The 21116-nt window shown below is 38.9% G+C and overlaps 1 protein-coding gene across 1 annotated transcript in view; it reads left to right on the top strand.

The window, feature by feature from the left end:
* Positions 1–21116, top strand: part of LOC106002767 — an 89831-nt gene that overhangs the window by 45294 nt on the left and 23421 nt on the right. Inside the window, 2 exon segments of the mRNA XM_013037570.1 lie at positions 15430–15935; positions 16141–16207. Of these exon segments, the coding sequence (XP_012893024.1) occupies positions 15430–15935; positions 16141–16207 (573 nt within the window).

The following is a 21116-nucleotide window of genomic DNA, read 5'->3' as shown; positions in this document are numbered from 1 at the left end:
ATAAAATACCAGTTTGAAAATGCCCCCTTTTCTAAACATTCACATAAAGAAAACTGGCCATTTTGCTGGATATACAGGATCTAATAAAGACACAACCTAAAATATTGTTCATAGGAGTGACACAATCCCCACAACCACGTTCTACCAAGGAACTAAAAGATTGAATCTTAGACGTTACTTAAACAATAGTCACAAAAATATCAACGTGAGAACATCCCAAAATGTAGATCCATAAATCAAATAAATTAAATAGGTTTATCCTTTTGTTTGAACTTGTTCATTGGTTTATTACACAGGAAAGCCAATTTCCCATGATTCTGTTTTTATACACTAATGTAGAATGGAAACTCTTAATATAAAATTAAATGAACTTTACATTGACTGCTACAACAACTCAAAATCGAATCTGTAGACTTCAGTTAGGTTGTCTGTATTAGGAAAGATAATATTAATCATTTAAAACAATGTTTACACATTAGTTTTTCTACATCAGAAGAATGCTTTCTTACTTTAAAACCTTAAAAAGAATTTATTGTTAGCTAAGTATTTATATTCAAAATGCTCAAGACCAGAAGTGTTATAGATTTCAGGGTGAGACAATTTATTTATGCTTTGTAATTTGGAATATTCTCATGCATATTAGTGACTGAACATCCCTCTTTAAAATTTTAAAATTGGGGGTGGGAAGGTGGCTGAGTGGTAGAACGCTTGCCTTGCATGCATGAGGCCTTGCGTTCGATTCCTCAGCAGCACATAAGCAAAAAGTAAAAAGCCACAAGTGGTGCTGTGGTCCAAGTGGTAGAACAATAGCCTTGAGCTGAAGAGCTCAGTGACAGCATCCAGGCCCAGAGTTCAGGCCCCAGATCCGGACCCCCAAAAAAATTTTAAATTTTGAATTAAAAATATTTTTTTAGAAATGCAATCTGTATTTTAAAGAGGGCAATGTAACTGGACTCTGGTTGCTGAAGCATGTAATTCTAGCGACTCAAAGGTCTGAGAATTTAGGATCGCAAATTGAAGCCAGCTGAGGGAGGAAAGTCTGGGAGACTCTCATCTCCAAGAAATTAGCCAAAATAGTTGGTAGTGGAGATGTGACTTAAGTGGTAGAACATTAGCCTTTAGCAAAAGAAGTTCATGGTCAGTGCCAACATCTTGAGCTTAGAAGGATGACTAGCACACAATAAAACGGCATTGGATTGTATTTGTTTTTTTACAATTTTTTATTTTGAAAATACCATACAGAGGGGTTAAAATTACATGAACAAGGTAATGAGTACATTTCTTATTGAGCATTGTTGCCTTCTCCTTTGTTCCCCTTCCACCCTTTCCCATTCCTTCCCCCCAAATGCCAAAGCTGTAAAGTTCGTTTTCTACATAACGTCTTGAACATCTCATTGTTGGAATGGGTCCACCTGTATACCTTTTTAAACAGTTTGATTTTTCCCTTCCCGTCCACAAATTATACCAACATCACATCCAATGAAAACAGGGTTATACCATGAGGGAGATACATACAAAGCAACAGAGAAATCTTCTTATAAATATGTTAGAAAGAAAAACATTTGAGTCCTTATCTTGGATTGTATTTAAATTATATTTTATCAATTGTTTTAGAATACATATTTAGGCAGTCTCTTTTTTAATGACGTAAAATGGGGTCATGCCTATAATCCTAGCTACTCAGGAAGCTGAGATGGAGGATGATGGTTCAAAGTCAGGCAGGGCATGAAAACCAGCAAGGCTCTTATCTCCAATAAACCACCAGAAAACTGGAAGTGGCACTGTGGATTAATTGGTAGTGCCACTTGTCTTGAGCTGAAGAGTTGGTGGACAGTGCCTACGTTCAAAGTTCAAGCCTCATGACCGACAAAACAAAATCCAGTTGTAGCTCGTCAGCAAGTGGAGGTAGGGGGAATTCACATATAAGGTGTCCTGGGGAAATTCCCAAGAGTATACTCAAAAATTAAGATATCTGGTTGTGTGGCTCCCGTGGATACAGCACTTGACTTACAAGATGAAGGACCCAAATTCAACCTACAATACTGCCCTTAGAAAGGCACCAACTCCTTCCTTGTCATTAGTTTTCCTCGGGGAATTAGTCTGCCATGGTATGGGAAGCCAGATGGGAGACCATCACCAGGTGCCTCAATGTAATATACCTCGATACTCTGCAGCTGTAAGCTGCTGTTTCCATAGTAGTTTCCAGTGCAGTCAATGCTGTGCTCATCCTTTAGTATTTCCTAAAACTGAGATGGAAAGAGAAGTGTATTATGGCCTAGGACGTTAACTGTCCGAACAATGCATTTTAAAGTAACTATAGAAACCCATGTCCTGTCGACACTAATATATTTGTGAAAAATGATTACATTTTCTAAATTAAAAAAGCACAGAAATTGGTGGTATTTTAGTTTTGTTAATCTCTGCGATCTGGCTGGATAAAAGGCCTCTAGATTCTTTTGAATATTCCATCTTATATGATGCCATATTCTGTTTGGATTCTATGACAAGAAGGTGGCCTTATATGGAGATGATATCGCCAAAGCTGTATCTTTTTTAAAATATTTTATTTTATTTTATTTTTTTGTGAACTGTACAGAGGGGTTACAATTACATGGGCAGGATAATGCGTACATTTCTTATCAGGTTTTTCAGCCTCCTCCTTTGTTTACCCTTCACATCCCTTCCCAGCCTTCCCCCCAAGCCTCCCCCCCTCCTGCACCAACGTTGTAAAGCTCGTTTTCCACATGACAACTTGTACTTCTCATTGTTGCAACAGGTCCACCTGTATCCTTAAACGACTTGTTTTTCCCCATCTCCTCCACAAATTATACTGACATCAAATATAATGAAAACAGGGGTTATACTGTGGGGGAGGGACATACAAAGAAACAAAGAGATAATCTTATAAATGCATTAGAAACAAATGAATGAAAGAAAAAAGCATTAAAATACATATCTAAGGGTTCATTTTCCTCACATCACATTATCTGACCTTTTTGGCTTGACTCATACATATACTAGATATTGCAAATAAGGGAAACCATGGGACCTATGTTTCTTTGGGCCTGGGTTACTTCACTTAATATAATTTTTTCCAAGTATTTCCATTTCCTAACAAATGGGGCAATGTCATTCTTTCTGATGGAGGCACAGAATTCCATTGTGTATATATACTACATATTCTTGATCCATTCATCTACTGATGGTCATCTGGGTTGGTTTCATATCTTAGCTACAGTAAATAATGCTGCAGTAAACATACTTGTGCTGGTAGCTTTAGTGTAGTCTTGTTTGTAAACATTTGGTAAATTCCCAAAAGTGGGATTGCTGGGTCATAGGGTAGCTCTATGTGAAGTCTTTTGAGGAAACTCCATACTGCTTTCCAAATTGGTTGAACAAGTTTACACTCCCACCAACAATGCAGTAACGTTTTCTTCTATCCACAGATAAAGTAATGTGAGGAAAATGAACCCTTAGATATGTATTTTAATGATTTTTTTCTTTCATTTATTTCTAATGCATTTATAAGATTATTTCTTTGTTGCTTTGTATGTCCCTCCCCCACAGTATAACCCCTGCTTTCACTATATTTGATGTCGGTATAATTTGTGGAGGAGATGGGGAAAACAAGTCGTTTAAGGATACAGGTGGACCTGTTGCAACAATGAGAAGTACAAGTTGTCATGTCGAAAACGAACTTTACAACTTTGGTGCTGGGGGGGGAGTATTCGGTGGGAGGGCAGGGGGGAGGCTGGGAAGGGATGTGAAGAGTAAACAAAGGAGGAGGCTGAAATGCTTGGTAAGAAATGTACTCATTATCTTGCCCATGTAATTGTAACCCCTCTGTACAGTATGTTCACAAAATATAAAAAGTAAAATTAAAAAATAGCTTGCTTTATTATTGGGCTATAGGTCTACCATTGTCTACTTTTTGCTTCATTTTTCTTTTGCTCAGAGCGTGAAAACTCAGCTCCTGCTCATAGTATACTTTTGTTTGTGGCCCTTGTTGGGAAAGGTTGTTGATTTGGGGGTTGAAATTAATTCCTAGTGACTCTTTCTGAGGTTTATATTATTATTGTGACTAGGGGATTACATAAATTTCTCTTATTGCAGAGTATTGTGGATAAGTAATATTTAGTTGAAGTCACAAATATATTTTAATCTTCACAAGGTAAATTGTCATTATCATGGTCTAAATTTTGTGAATTCTGTAAGCTTTGACACTACAATTCTATAAGCTTTGACAATACAATTATTTCTTCCAGGTGATATTTACATTTCTTTCCTTTTCTTATTGTAAGATGTTCTGCCTTTCGCTCTCATCCCTCCTATCTCTTTCTGAGGTTTTATTGATTTACTTATTTAATTGAAGGCTATTCTACTTTAGCCACAGCTCAACTTTTGCCTTTTTTAAGTGGTTAATATGAGGCAAGTGTCCCATGGGTAGTCCAGGACAGTAAAGAGAGTCTTGAAATTGGAGGATTATAGTTCAAAGTCAGCCTTGGAAAGAAAGTGCATGAGACTCTTATCTCCAGTCAAACACTAATAGGCAGAAGATACTTGACCTGTAGCCATGAGCAAAACACTTCAACTTTTAGTCCCTCAACTGAACACAGTAAAGCAAATTTCATGGACTTTCCTGCCCAAGATGGCTTTGAACAATGATCTACAGATTTCAACGCCCTTAGCCTTCAGGATTATAAGTGTGAGTCAACATTTAGAAATCTTTAATTACCTCTTCTTTCACCTTTTCAGTTATTTATTATTTCTTTTTTTGTCATTTGTTCTTAAGCACTAGCTCTCATGCTCAGTTTTTCCTTTCCTCTTGAAACTACCATGCTTTACAACTTTGGCCACAGTAAACTACAGGCTGTTTCTCTTTTTTGTAGCTCTTCTAGGGCTCAAACTCAGGTAACTGTGACTGAGGTTCTTTTTTGTTTGTTTTTTGTTTAATTGAGTGGTGGTTGTTAAGTCTTGAAATTAAGTCATGATGACTCTCCCTGAGGTTTTATTTACCTTTACCTTAATGGTAGTTGGTTTCACTACTTGAGCCATAGCTCAACTTCTGCATCTTTTGTGATTAATAGGAGATTAGAATATCAAAGCAAGCCAAGAGCATTAGAGACAGGACTGAAATTTGAGAATCATGGCTCAAAGCCAGTCTTGGGCAACAAAGTCAATGAGACAATTATATCTAATAAGCACCTACACATAGGAAGAGGTAGACCTGTAGCCATGAGCAAAGCATAGCAAGTTCAAGCCTCAGTACTGAACACAGTAAAATGTCTCCTGCCCAGGCTGGCTTTGAACCACAATCCTCAGATATCAGCATTCTGAACAGGTAGGATTACAATTTTTATTTATAAAGCTTCAATATACTCCTTTTTGCACCTTTTCATTTATTTGATTGTCTCTTCCCCCTTTTTGAAAGTTCATGTCTTTTATTATTAGGGCATACTCATTTACACTCAGTAATTAATTAATTTATTTATTGAATGATTTTTTCAGTTGTAGGGCTTGAACTCAGTGTCTACGCACCGGCTTTCAGTGACAAAGCAGGCACACTACCACTTTCAGCCACAGTACTACTTCTACTTAGTTGGACAAAACAGTCACCAGGGGACGTTTCAACCTAGACTGGCTTCCAATTGTAATCCTCAGATCTAAGCTTCCTGAGTAGTGAGGATTACAGACATGAGCCAGAGGCACCTGGCTTGTTTTTTAGATCAAAACTAACAAGCTCTACATTTAGGCCACACTACTTCACTGACTTCACTGTCCATGAGAGTTTTGGCTTTTTTTAATTGTGAAAATACTGTACAGAGGGGTTACAATTACTTGAGCAAGGTAATGAGTACATTTCTTATCAAGCATTGTTGCCTCCTCTGTTTCCCCTTCCCATCTTTTCCCATTCCCGCACACCCCCCGCCCCAGGCAACAGTTGTAAAGTTCTTTTTTGACATAACATCTTGTACATCTCATTGTTGCAATGGGTACACCTGTATCCCTATTTAAACAATTTTTCCCTTCCCCTCCACAAATTATAACAACATCACATACAGTGAAACAGGGTTATACCATGGGGAAGGGTCATGCAAAGCAACGAAGAAATCATCATATAAATATGTTAAGAAAAATAGCAAGAAAGAAAAACCATTTGAGTCATTTTTTTTGCTCAAAGCTAGCAAGAACAAAAACTCTACTCCTGAGGGGTTTTTTTTGGGGGGTGGGGGCGGAGGCTTGAATTCAAGGCCTAGTTACTCTCTCTGAGGATTGTTTTGTTTTGGATATTTTGTTTTTCATTTCAAAGCTAGCAGGCTCTACTACTTGAGCCTTAGCTTAACTTCAATCTTTTTTTTGGTGGTTAATAGGCAATAAGAGTCCCATGGAAACCAATAGCACTACACAGTATCCTAAAATGTAAGGATTACAGTTTAAATCCAGTCTGGGCTTTGAAAGCCATCAGTCTCATCTCCAATTATCCACATGAGACGGTAAGTAGTAGTTTTAAACTTGAGCAAAAACCCTCAGGTTCTAGCCCATGCCTAGCACACTCAAGTTAGTTGGGCTTTCCTGCCCAGGCTGGCTTCCAACTGTGATCTTTAGATTTCAGATTGGATTAAAGGTATATGTCTATATTTTAAAAACTCATTGACTCTTTTCTTCTTCACATACATTCACTTGTTTATTTGTTGGTTCTCTGGCTTATTTTGAGGGCCTCACCAATCTTGCTGAAGGATAGCATGCTCTAAAACAGTTGCACTTTGGTTCAGTTTTTGGCTTTGGTGGTTAGCTGAAAGTAAGTATAGAGATTAACATAGGGTCCTGAATTGTGCTGATTGTGATTCAACGTCAGGAGACTGTTATCTCAAATTAACCTCCAAAAGATCAGAAATGGTAAAAAAATACTTGTAGTTCATATCCCAGAAAGGCACATGCACACTCATGCACACACACACACACACACACACACATACACACACAATGGTCTTTCCTGTCCTGGCTGGCTTGGAATGGTGATCTTCAATTTCAGTGTTTTGAGTAGGTAGAATTACACGTGTGATCCACCAGTTTCTTGGTCATTTTATCATTTTAATAGACTCTTTGTGCTCTCTTCCACTTTTTAAAAAAATATTTTGTGGTTTTCTTGGTGCTACATCTGTTTTTCACTTAGCTTTTTTGTATGCTCAAGGTTGCTGCTGTACCACTTCAGCCACAGCTGCACTTCTGACTTTTTGCTGATTAGTTGGAGATAAGACGCTCATAGATTTTCCTGTCCAGGCTGACTGCGAACTGCAGTCCTCAGATTTAAGGATACTGTGTAGTTCCCTTGGCTTCTTGTGGGACACTGTCCTATTTACCACCAAAAGAAAAGAAAGTGGGGCAGAAGTTGATCTGTGGTTCAAATAGGAGAGCCTGCTATCCCTGAATTAAAAAAAATACTTGTAAGTCTATTTCGGCTAGTAATTGTACACACTGCTTGTTCTATTCAAATAAAAACGAAACAGAAACAACTTATGCACCGTGACCAGGTAATAAGGATTCCTGACTGATAACCAGAAACGAATTCCTAAACTCATCTCCTATAGCCTTTTTTAGATAAAATTAGTCATTTGTGTAAGCTGAGGAGAGATTAAAGAACAAGAGTTTATAGGCCAGTTACACAGGATTGGAAATCAGGATCCATTGGTAAAGCTTTTCAAAGAATGACTAAAAACACACTCTTCACCATTCCAAATGTTTCTTCCCTCTGTGCAAGGGAAAGAGAGGTGAGAAGGAGTAAATATGGGAAAAGTAAGAAGCATCAAACAAGTTAAGTAATGTTAACTTTATTAGATAAAGTAAAACGTAGGTGTACAGGATGCAATCCAGAAAAGGACATGTCACCTCTGTGTAGATCCCAGTTAATTTAGTTAATAAAATTAATCGATGGTAAGGAGTAAAACCTTTTATTGATTTACGGAAAGGAGGTACATGGTGGGCAAGTCAGTTCAATAACCTCAAGGATTTTGAACACAAAGGAGTGAAAGTTTTGGACTCTGCTTGAGCAACAGGAAGGAAGAGAGCTGAGGAGGACTGAGATGTGCAGACATTCCCCAAGAAAGATCTCACTGACATCAAGTGTTCTTATGCATGCTGGTTGCCAGGGGCCCATGCCTGTAATCCTAGCTACTCAGAAGGCTTAGTTCTGAGGATTGTGGTTTGAATCCACTTGGGATAAGAAAGTTTGTAAGCTTTTTATCTTTTACAGTTCAAGAATATTCTTATTTGATGTTAATTTTAACCCAAGGCAGTGCAATTGGATACCAAGCTGAAGAATATTAGAAAATACACAGAAAAGTGTAGACAAAAAGAACAAAATCAATGAGGACCCAGAGTACCAAGGCTCAATGGCACCTGGGCTCCAGGTCACACAAGCAATCATATTTATTTGAATTCACACTGGGAAGGTTACCATGGATACATGCAAAATTGAAGCATCAATATTACAATCAGAGCCACCACAGTGAGTAACACTGGTTCCCTTATTGTTTTGAGAAAGGAGACTTCTCTTTTATCTCCCAGGTTTCAAGGCCTTTAAAGTACTATGGAAAGGGCAATAGTTTAACCCTCTCCGGAGCTGTGCTTTAACCCTTCCATGGCGAGCTGTCATCTTTCAGAGTACTATTGAGGTGATGTTCAACCTCTCAAAACTTTTCTAGATTCAACAGCTCAGCTTGAGTCCAATACACATATTAATATTAATAGCATGCATTACAAACACAGTAAAAAGAGAAAAAATAATATTAAACATTTAAACAGAAAGAACTGACTGCATTCTTTTATCCGGTACAAGAAATTTAACACTGTTGTCTAAGTCTCTAATAACACTTTTTTAGATATAACTTCACGGCTTTCATAAAACCTCCTATATAGTCCTTAGAGTGTCTTTTTGACTCCCATTTTTATTTGTTACATTTGCATAATAGTATAGTATGTCATCTTTAAAATCATATCACCTCAAAATTAAAGTTTATCTTGTAAGTAAGTACTTGTGATTCTCCAATAAAATATCACAAAAGTTGGAAGTGGAGCTATGGATTAAGAGCTATAGTGCAAGTCTTGAGCCAAAGAAGCTCAGGGGCAGTGTCCAGGCCCAAAGTTTAAGCCCTAGTTTCCACACATAAACATCCCCCCATCCATCACCCAGACACACAATCAAATGATAATGTCTATCAAGTTCTTCCTGAGGATGATCTTGATGATGTCAGCAACTGTATCAATTTTCTATCTCTCTTCCATGCATTTGTGGTAGTAGACAGCAGGGTAGCTCTAGTATAACATGTGTCTAAGACTTGTCCATGAGCAAAAGCAGTTATGTAACATATCCATCACAATGTCCAGCTCTCTTGATAGTAGATCTGCCCATCTTGGGACTTGATGGGACCCATGTACTCTTCAACTTGCTTTCCCATCCTCTGTGCCAACTACTTCAATGTTTCACCATCCACACCAAAGAGGCTTTCATAACCTCTCCCAAATTATCTGAATCCTGGATGCCTGAGATGTCACGAAGACACTCTGTGGGTATTCCCCTCTCTGACAGGCCATTTTAACTCCTATGCTCTCCTCACAGATGTAGGCAATGGTCTCTGAGGGACTTCAGTTGCAGATCTTCGAGAGATTTAGTTTCATTTTTTCCATAAGCTCTGGGAAATCATGCAGTGAAGGGTCCAGGTTAGAAACATTGGGGTATACATACCTCCTCATTCTGGAGGGTTTCATGTATGTTCTCTTGGCCATTGAACAGAAGTGGGGTCTCTGAAAGGAAACTTGTATGGTGATCTTTCTGCTTTGGTCCATACAACATAGAACCACTTTCCCATCCCTTCAATAATATTGACAAGCTCCATGTGATTCATGCTGAACTGCTTTCAATGCTGTAACATTGTAGAGGTCACAACTGGATGTTGTGTGGATAGCTGTCCATGTTTGATCCTGAGTTCCCTTGACACGCAGGGACCAAAACTCCATGTTGGGAAAGTGAGAGCATGATTAGCTGGCTTATATCTGTGTAGTCTGAATGACACCAGTAGGCATTGAGGCCTCCTCTTCATGTCCAAGTACCCTCAGCAAATTGATAAAGATTGACACACCATGGAAAGTCGTCTCAAAAAAATTCTGACCTGGTCCTGGGCATTATCTCAAGCGTCTCACCCACTTCTAGCAACTTCCATTCTTTCAAGGTCTTGCCAATTCTCCTCCTTGTGTTCTCAGGTAAAATACTGCTGTCAGTGAGTAAAGAGCAGAGGACAAGGAAGCAGATACTCTAGAGAAAGTAAATACTGAAGCCTCTTCCATGGTGAGAAAATAATTAAACCTGCAACTATAGAATAGCAAAGGAGTTAAGATGGTTATGCACACAGTTTGTGCACAAAAATGCCAGACCTAGTATGCCGTGTTCAGAGTTTCAGTCCATAATCGTCTGTAATAAAGGCATCACAGTTACAGATAAACCAAGTTCATAATGTCTTTTCTTCTTTTCTTCTGTGCCGTTCTGGGGCTTGCACTCAGGAAATGGACACTATCCCTGAAGTTTATTTTTTCACCTCAAGGCTACTACTTCATCACTGGAACAACAATTCTACTTCTAGTTTTTTGGACATAATTGGAAATAGAATTCGTACAGGCTTTCCTGCCCAAGTTGGCTTCAATCACTGATCCTCAACCTCATGAATAGCGAGGATTAGCAGATTGGCCACAGAGCCTGGCAGCAACTCTCTTCCTTTTTATTTCTTTTTCTTTGTTCCTTTTCTCCAGTTATGGGCCTGAATTCTAGGCTTGAGCGCTGTCCCTCATCTCTTCAGCTGAAGGCTAGTCTCAACCACTTGAGCCACAGAGTGATTTCCAGCATTGTTTCTGCTTAAGTGGTATAGAGCAATTGAATCCAGGGCCTTATGCATGCAAGGCACGCACTCTACCACTGAGCCACCTTCCCAGCCTCATCTTTCCTTTTCTTAAAAAATATTATTAGGAAGATGATGTTCAGAGGGATAACAGTTAAGTCAGTTAAACAGTTGTCAGGTAAAGAATCCATTTTTGTGGGACAATTACACCCCTTTACTTTTTCTCAGTTTATACCTCTCACTGTGGCTTTTTTGTGGTTAGCTGGAGATAAGAATCTTGCAGACTTTGCTGCCCAGGGTGCTTTTGAACCGTGATCCTCAGATATCAGGCTGCTAATGAGCTTGAATCTGAAAGACAAGGAGACTGTTCTGAAGGTTGTCCTATACTGGTTATAGGACTTATGCAGTGAATGCCAGGCAGATCAGTCATCTAGTCATCTGGAAGCATGTGTCCCTACTTAACGCTGACTGTCTCTCAAAACAGAGAGGTGATGCAAGAACCAGTTTGTACCAGCTCAACAGAAGTCCTCATTATATATGTCTTATTCAACAACTATTTGGTTGCTTATATTATCAAGACATTTTCTTTCTTAAGAACTTTTTTATTGTAAGATTGCAAAAACTACAGATCCATAATGGTCTAGGAATACATATCTGCTATCAGCTTTAATATCAAAGCCACATAGCTGCTACAAATCATGTTTTATTGATCTTATAGTAGTTCTTAAATATTAATCTTTATTAGTAATGATATTATTGATATAAGTATTAAAGTTCTTCAAACATATTTCTCTTATTAAATGAATCCTTACAGTGACATTGAAAGCATCTTCTGGAGCAGCATTGGAAAAGATACTTGGATAATACTAAGAATGAAGGATGAAAAGTGAAAAACAGAACTAAGAGAATTACCAGTGTGACTGGGAAACATCTTCTACAGAGCAGAATCCCAGATTTCTGGAAACATATGTGAGAACAGGGCTTCAAACAGTACATGTGACCTCATGGGTGAGCCTCAATGTTGCCACATAGATGTTATTCTTATTCCTATATGAAAGTTTTATGTTAGATGGGCTTTCACAACCCCAGATTTATGAAAGTTTGCTGCCTTCTTTCCTTCAATATTACTTCATACTTTGCTATTGAGTGTAATTATTCTTTTAATACATGAAAACTCAACACCATCTCTTGGACTGAGGCAATTCCTGTCTCCCTATGAATAGATCTGTTATTTAGGAGGCTTCCTTGGGTTGGGTAGGTGGCTCAGTGGTAGAGCACTTGCCATGCATGCTTGAGGCCCTGGGTTTGATTCCTCAGCACCACATAAGCAGAAAAAATGCCAAAAGTGGCGCTGTGGTTCAAGTGGTATAGTGCTAGCCTTGAGCTGAAGAGCTGAGGGACAGCACCCATGCCTAGAGTTCAGGCCTCACGACCGGATAACTGCCCCCCCAAAAAATAGGCTTCTTGACAGGTGCCAGTGCCTCCCTACTTTAATACTAGCTTCTCAGGAGGTTGGGATCTGAAGGTCACAGTTGAAGCCTGCCTGGGTAGGAAAGTCCATCAGATTCTCATCTCCAATCAACTACCAAAAAAGCCAGAAGTGGAGCTGTGGCTGAGGTGGTAGAACACTAGGCTGGAGCAAAAAACGCATAGGCAGCACCCAGCCTGAGCCTGAGCCCCAGACCAGCCTTCAGGCACACACACACACACACACACACACACACACACATACACACACAAGTGGCTTTCTGCCAGACATGTCATGTGGGCCTATGAAATGGTTGGAGACCCCTCTTCAAATGGACTTGCCCTTGTATTTACTCCAGTAATGTGGAAATTGACTCTCAGTCACCTATTGGCCCATTGGTTCAGGATTTGTACTTTGCATCCCACTTCCTTTGCTGTTTTCTGTGGTGAGTTTTGTAGCTCAACACAGATGTCAATACACTTCAAGATGCTGCTTACGGTCTCAGGGCCTGCATTCACACTACACATGGAAAAATAAAACATGACCTGAGAGTCTCTGCTTACTCTGAGGACCAGCTATCCAAGCAACGGCAGCTTCCTATGAATGGCAAACTGGAATCCAGGCTCAGGTTGTTCACAACAGACAGATGTGAGTTGTGTAAGGCTTGAATTGTTCTAAGGAAAAGCAGAGAATGGAGGAAGGCAGAGAAACTGGGAAAAGACAATCTACCTTCCCATGTTTCCTTGCAGTTCCTGGTCCACATTATATGCTTTGCTAATTGTTCTGCTGTCTGTGTGTGTGTGTGTGTGTGTGTGTGTGTATGTGTGTGTTTGAGAGTGTCAGTGAATGTTTGCATGTGTACAGTAGTTCTGGGCCTTGAATTAATGGGCTGGACACTGGGAAGGCAGAGTGAATATGAGCAAGTACATCATATGTGTGTGTGGAAGTAGCTCCATCAAACCTCTGAGTGTGCAACTAGTATATACTAATGAAAGTGAAAAAATGATTAAGCAATGCTCAAAATCCTCCATAAGCTATTTAGAGATAACTTTAAAAAAGGATCAGGAAGCATAGTTGGTAGGGGATATGAAAACACCTGTAGTTAAAACTGTGGGATTATTCAAGCAAGGTGCTGGTGGCTCATGCTTGTACTCCTAGATATTCAAGAGGCTGAGATCTAAGGATCATTATTTGAAACCTGCCCAGGCTGAAAAGTTATCACACTCTATATAAGATATACTACTCAGAAAAAGCTCAAAGTGGCACTATGAGGCTTAAGCAGTAGAGTGCACAAATTCAAACCACAGGACTGGCAGAAAAAAAAGAAATAGTGCAAACATAAGATGTCTAAGGTGTTTTAGACTAAATGTCGTATATAAACAAGTTACTATATTTTGGGGCTCATTTGTTGTTGTTGTTTTAAATATATTATGTATATTCTTACAATATATCCCCTTTTGACTTTGACTTGACTTTGTTACCGTGCACGTTGTATATACATTTTTCTAATTTAGGGAGGGGAACCAAAATAACAAAATGCTGAAACAAGGACACAGGACGACCCGTTGCAACAATGATATCCATAGGACAGTATGTTAGAAATGAACTTTACAACTTTGGGTGGGGAAAGGTGGAAGGGAAGGGAAGGGATAGTAGAAAAAAACAAGGGAAGGGGTAACAATGCTTGACCAGAAATGTACTCATTGCCTTATTCATGTAACTGTAGCCTCTCTATAGAATCTTCACAATAAAATAAGATTTAGAAAATGAAAAATATCTAGTTACAGCTAAAGTACGAAAGGAAAAATCCTTTCATTCATTTGCCTGTGGCAACAGAAATAAGAAATACACAGTCAATAGATATTTATTGCAAACCCCACACAGATTCATGCCCATGGCTACTTCACCCTCCTTGTCTTCAGGGGAAAGTCAGGAGGAATCAGTACAAGTTTCCTATCCAATAGCAGTCTACTCAATTCCTGTACCAAGACTGCCATCTGTAGTACATCAGATGGAAAAAGTTAACATTCCTTCCAAAAGGGTCTCAAATGAGCCCTATAAACCATAGCCTCCAACTTTCCTGATTTAACTCTTATTTCCTTTCCCAAGCTACAAATACATATAAACTTGTGGAGGGCTCTACAGAGATGGACAAAGACTTATAAAACATATACTGTTTCACACCTGTAGAAAATTAAAACTAGACCCTTATAAAGCACACTGCACAAGAATCAACTCCAAAGGGATCAAAGACCTCAGAGCCAAAGCAGATATCCTGAAAACATTACAGGAAGGAAAAGGAGAAACTCCAGGGCTCATGGCACTTGCCAAAAGTTTCTTAATAAAGACCCAGAAACACATAAAATCAAAGAAAGTTTGGACAAATGAGATTGCATGAAACTGCAGACCTTCTGCACGACCAAGGACATAGCTATCAAGATCAAGAGAAAGCCCAAGGATTTGGAGAAGATCTTCACTAGGCTTACAATGGACAAAGATCTCATATCTAACATATAATTAGACCTCAAAAAATTAAATCCACCAAAAACAAATCCTCAAAGAAACAACTGCTGATAAATAAGTGGGCTAAAGACTTAAAGAGAAAGGTCTGAAGAGGAAATAGGAATGGCCAATAGACACATGAAGAAATGCTCAAATTTGTTAGCCATATAAGAAATGAAAATCAAGACAACGTTGAGATTCCACCTCACCCCAGTTTGAATGGCTATAATCAACAAATTTAATAATAACTGATGCTTGGGGGATGTGGTCAAAGGGAACGTCCTGCATTGTTGGGGGGAGTGTAAACTTGTTCAACCACTTTGGAAAGCAGTATATTAAAACTACCAGCACAACCATGTTTATTGCAGCATTATTTACCAAAGCTAAGGTATGGAACCAACCAGATGCCCCTCAGTATATGAATGGATCAAGAAAATATACACAATGGAATTCTATGCCTCCATCAGAAAGAATTAGGCAGGTACCTGAGGAGCAGCCGGGATGCCGCTGATCAGAGCCGCTTGAGGCTAGGGCTGCACCTTCTCTGCCCTGATAGGCATCCTACTCTTGCAGGATTAGTGCAGCTTCTGACATATGAGGTTATGTTGGAGAAAATGTCAAGTTGAGATGTACCTTCAAGTCATCTTCACATGTCACTGACAAACTGACCATAGAATGTAAGTTCTGTCCTCCTAGCAGCAGTCGCACAAAATCTGATTTTCACTATCAGTCTTTCCAGTACCCAACCACAGCAGGCACTTTTCGGGATCAGATCTCCTGGGCTGGAAATGTATACAAAGGGCATGCATCCATAAGCATAAGCAACCCTAACCATCAGGACAATAGGACATTCAGCTGTGCTGTGAAGAATCTCCCAGATGTGCACCATGACATCCCCCTGACGGAACTAACAATCACAGAAAGGGGTTTTGGTACCATGCTGTAATCTGCGGCCCTTCTTTCTATTCTTGTTTTCATTCCCTCAGCAGTAGTTATTGTTCTGCTGCTTGTGAGAATATCAAGGAAGGCTGCAGGGATGAAAAAGCAGAGAAAGTCTAGCTATAAGAAAAATTCTTGGAGTTCCAGGAAGATGGCAGAAGAGAAACTGGAGGTTAAACAAGCTCTGGCATAGAAAGCAGTTTTAGTGTTCCAGTGAAAAGTCCTAAGTCAGAGAATCACAAGTGTGCCATCACAGTACAGAGAGTTAGGCCAGAGAGGGAAAATCCTAGCAAGGAGACAGATCTGAGCACTTGCCAGCAGTCGCGGTTGTGGCTGTGGCTGCAGCGTCTGCAGCCGTAGCCACCATATCTGCAACACAGAGAGTCCGGGATGAAAGAGCCAGATGCGGCAGGTGAGCAGATTCTATTCAACACCAGCAAGAACCGACAAGAAGCAGACATCTTCAGCCTGCAGTTAGCAGACCAGAGACAACCCAGGAACCAAGACTCGGCGTGAGTAGAAGCCTGACGTCCTCACTCCTTCTCAGAGAGCAGAGGAGGGAAGCCACCTCTCATCCCCCACTACCGAAGATCTCCATCTTTGAAACTGACAAGGGCCTGGCTGAGCTGCTAGCTCCAACTCAGGCCTTGGAAGAAAACTAGAGTCATTTAGGAGCTCACAAGAACCTAAGCTGACGTGCCAGACTTAGCTCAACCCAGGGAAAAGTCACCCGGCTCAGGCTGCCAGGCCCAGGAGTGGCTTTCTTCAATAAGAAACAGAGAGATAGGCTGTCCATCCCTTTAGCAGCCTCTACAATCAATTGAATTCAGTTAACATAAATCCTGGGCTCTGTGAGTGTCTCAGGAGCTAACCCCTCAGGGAAAATCTACTTTTTGCTGAAAGGCCTCCACTGTACCCAGAACCTAGCCTCATCACAGCATCTCCAAAGTAGAGGAAACAGCCATCTCCCTCTTGTGATACTCAAAACAGATTTCCCTCCCACTGAATTAGACTGGGAGAAGGATCACAAAATCCTGGGTAAAGCAGAGCATTTTTGTGCCTTCTCAAACAAACTGACTTAAGAAACCAACCAAGCCACAGGAAAATCAAACACCACAAGAAGACCAGAGACTCCAACAAGAGGCTGGTTATGGACACAAGGGAAATACAGGACTTTCCTAACCCTACCCAAAAAATCAAAGAATTTTTTTTTTACCTTTCATAAATTTTTTTTCTAAAACTTCTTTTAATTCTTACCTTAAAAATTGTTTTCTAGTAACTATTTTTTCTCCCTCTTATAATTTTTATTTTAGGGGTATATGTGTGTGTGCGTGTTTTCTTTCTTTTTTTTTCTTTTTAAAAAAAATTATTTTTTGTTTTTTGTTTAGCTCTACTGAACTTTTAATCCTTTTTCTTCCTCATTCTTTTCACCTTATCGTCTCTTTCATTCTTCTTTGTGTGACTAATTGCTGTTCTGCACATCCTCAGATTACCTGTAGTCGATTATTAGACCTTATCCCCCACAGAGTACACAATTAATCAAGAAATATATTAATCAATTCAAAACCTCTTAGACTTACATTCTTTAATAGCAGTACTAACTCTTTATACCTATATAATATTTTAATTATTTTTATTTTTAAGTTTTTCATGTCTCCTTTATATCCCTCCACTTCTCTAATTATATCCTCATTCTTCTCTGAATATTTCGTTTTTATGTTTGCATAATTTTTAAGCATTGCACTTTTTAATTTTTAAATTTTGCTTTTCTATTTTTTCGTTCTCTTTTTTCTCTTTCTCTTTCTTCTTTTTTTATCTCTCTCTATTTTCATACTATCCAACCTATTCCCGCTTTGAGATTTTGATTTAGTTAATTCTCCCTGTGCCTTCCCACATCCCTCGATTCCTATTTTTACCCACATATCTCCCTAAACCTAATAATTTCTGGATTGCCAAATTCTTCTTTGTGGTTCATCACGCATTAATATATAGTTGTTTGATGTTGAAGAGATATATCTGTTGAACTAGATTGTATCTACAGCATTTGGACAGTGCAACTACGAATTTTGGGTGATGCTTGTCTTAAGATAGTGTTCTAGCACCAAACTGGTGTTACTTTCATGGAAAATGGGCAGAGTAAGCCTGAAAAACACAAGAAAAAAGACAACTCTGGGTATCTTAACTCCCACTCATAATAATCAGGGGACAGAACAGATAATGCAATCCAGATTTAGAGTTCCCAAATAGTTCTACAAACACTGCTGGTAAACATGGTAAATGAACAAAGGACTCTATATGGCTGTGATAAGGAGAGAAAGGAGGCAAACCAAAGGTTAAACCAAAGGTTAATACAGGAATATCATGAGTGTGAGGAAGCTACTCAAAAACTAATACAGGAATGGAATATCATGAGTGTGAGGAAGCTACTCAAAAACTAATACAGGAATTGCTTGATCAGGTTGAGAACACTCAAAGAGAAAGAGAGGAATGGCGTGAGCCGGCTGAGAACACTTAAAGAGAACTACAGGAATGGCGTGAACGTGAGAAGCTAAGCAAAGAGTAATACAGGAATTGAGAGAGCAGATTGAGAATGCACAAAGATCACTAAAGGCATTGTTGGAATCCATTAACAAAGAGCTGAATGAGGTCGGGGAGACCATAACCAATCAACTAAGTGATTTGAGAATAAACACTGAAAACCAAATTAAGGAAGTAAAGAAGTACATTCAAGATGTGAAACAAAGCTGCAACAAAGAATTTGAAGCCATGAAAGCTGACCAATTAGAAGGAAAAGAAATAAAAAAGAAAGTCGAAACTCTTGACAGCAGGTTAGACCATGCAGAAGATCAAATCTCGGTATTGAAGACAGCCTAGATATTACAGAAAGAACATACAACCATCCAAGATAAGTCCAAGAAATATGATAGATCTATTCAAAACTTGGAAGACACCATCAGAAGGCCTAATCAAAGGATAATGTGTGTAGAGGAGCACCTAGAAACAGAAGTTAATGGTTAGGAAATTGATTTAACAGGATCCGAGCAGAGAACTTCCCAATCATGCAAAAAGATAGGCCTATTCAGATACAAGAGGCTTTGAGAACTCCAAATAGACCAGACCAGAATAGGACATCCCACCGTCACATTATAATCCACACAGGATCAATTCAGACCAAAGAAAAGATCGTTAAAGCTGTCAGGGAGTAAAGATCAATCACCTATAAGGAAAAACCAATTAGAATCACCTCAGATTGCTCAGCATAGACAATCAAAGCAAGAAGAGCCTGGAATGATGTATGCCATGCCCTAAAGACAAACAACTATCAACCAAGAATACTGTACCCAGCTAAACTCTCCTTCCTAACTGAAAATAAAATACAAACCTTCCATAACAAAGAAAAATTTAAACAATATATTTGCACCAAACCAGCCCTACAAAAATTCTTGAAGATGTGCTGCACATAGAAAACAAACAAGACCACAACAGAGGCCAAGAACCTCACCCAAACTGAGAATCCAAGGACTATAAGAAGAAGGCAGTGGCTCAGCCCCAAAGAAGGTGGATTAAATGGCAGGAACTCCCAAATACCTCTCAGTCCTATTTCTCAAAATTAATGGACTTAACTCTCCAATTAAGTGACATAGACTGTCTAGTTGGATTAAAAAGCAACATCCTTCTATCTGCTGCCTTCAGGAGTCACATTTTGCCCATAAAAACACACACATTTTCATTGTGAAAGGGTGGAAAAAAATGTACCAAGCAAACGGTCCCCATAAACAGGCGGGAGTTGCAATTCTAATATCAGATAAAATAGACTTCAAATTCAAATTCGTGAGAAGAGATAAAGAAGGTCGCTACATACTAATAAAGGGATCTCTCCTTCAGGAGGATATTAAAATTCTAAATATCTATTCGCCAAACAACGGAGAACTCAAATTTATCCAAGAAACACTACTTTCCCTCAAATCCCACATAGATCCAGAGACTAATTGTATGGGATATTAGCACACCATTTTCCCCACTAGACAGATAAACTTGGCAAAAAACTCAAGAGAGAAACCGCAGATCTAAACAACTACATAGTTCAACTAGATTTAACAGACATCTATCAAATATTTCAACCAGCAGCATCAGAAAACACGTGTTTCTCAGCAGCACATGGAAAATTTTCTAAAGTAGACCACGTTTTAGGCCACAAAGCAAACTTGCCCAAATTCAGAAACATTGAAGTTATACCTTGCATACTCTCAGACCACAAGTGAATAAAATCAGAACTCAACAACAAAAAAAAACCACGAAAGAAAGTCGTATAACACATGGAGGCTGAACAACGCCCTGCTGAGTCACAAGTTGGTCATGGAAGGGATTAGAAGGGAAATTAAACTGTTCATTATATTCAACAAAAATGAGCACACAAATTACCAGCTCCTCTGGGACACAGCAAAGGCAGTACTCAGGGGCAAGTTTATAGCTCTGACTTCCTACATTAACAAATTGGAGAGAACTGAAACCAACAATATAATGAGACATCTGAACCTCCTTGAAGAAGAGCAGCAAGATAAACCTCAATGCAATAGACGGAAAGAAATAATTAAAATTAAATCAGAATTAAATGAATTAGAATCCAAAAAACTATGGAAAGAATAAAAAAAACAAAGAGTAGGTTCTTCGAAAAAATTAACAAAATTGACAGACCATTAGCAAATCTTATCAGAAAAAGAAGAGAACACACCCAAATAAATAAACTCAGAGATGAAAATGGAAACATCACCACGGAAACAACCAAGGTTCAGAACATTATAAGGGAATACTCCTCAAAACTTTATGCTAATAAGTTTGAGAACTTGGCAGAAATGGACCAATTCCTAGCAAATATTGACCTGCCAAAACTAAACCAAGATGAGTCCAACCATCTTAACAGGCCCATATCAAGCTGAAAATAGAAACAGCAATAAAAGACCTCCCATCTAAGAAAAGTTGAGGACCAGATGGCTTTACAGCAGAATTCTACAAGACCTTCAAAGCACCAACACACCAATGTTCCTCCAAATCTTCAATAAAATTGAAAAAGAAATTTCACTACCGAACACATTCAATGAAGCCATCCTAACCCTCATCCCAAAACCAGGAAAGGACTCATCAAAGAAAGAGAACAATAGACCCATTGCTTTGATGAACATTGATGCTAAACTTCTCAACAAAATTTTGGCCAGTCTATTTCAACAATTCATCCAAAAAATCATACACCACGATAAAACAGGTTTCATTTCAGGGATGCAAAGCTAATTCAATATATGCAAATCAATTAATATAATTCATCA

The sequence above is a fragment of the Dipodomys ordii genome, unplaced genomic scaffold, assembly GCF_000151885.1.
Source record: "Dipodomys ordii isolate 6190 unplaced genomic scaffold, Dord_2.0 Scaffold1000000727, whole genome shotgun sequence".
NCBI classification, from domain to species: Eukaryota; Metazoa; Chordata; class Mammalia; order Rodentia; family Heteromyidae; genus Dipodomys; species Dipodomys ordii.
This window is presented reverse-complemented; position numbering and strand designations above follow the sequence as displayed.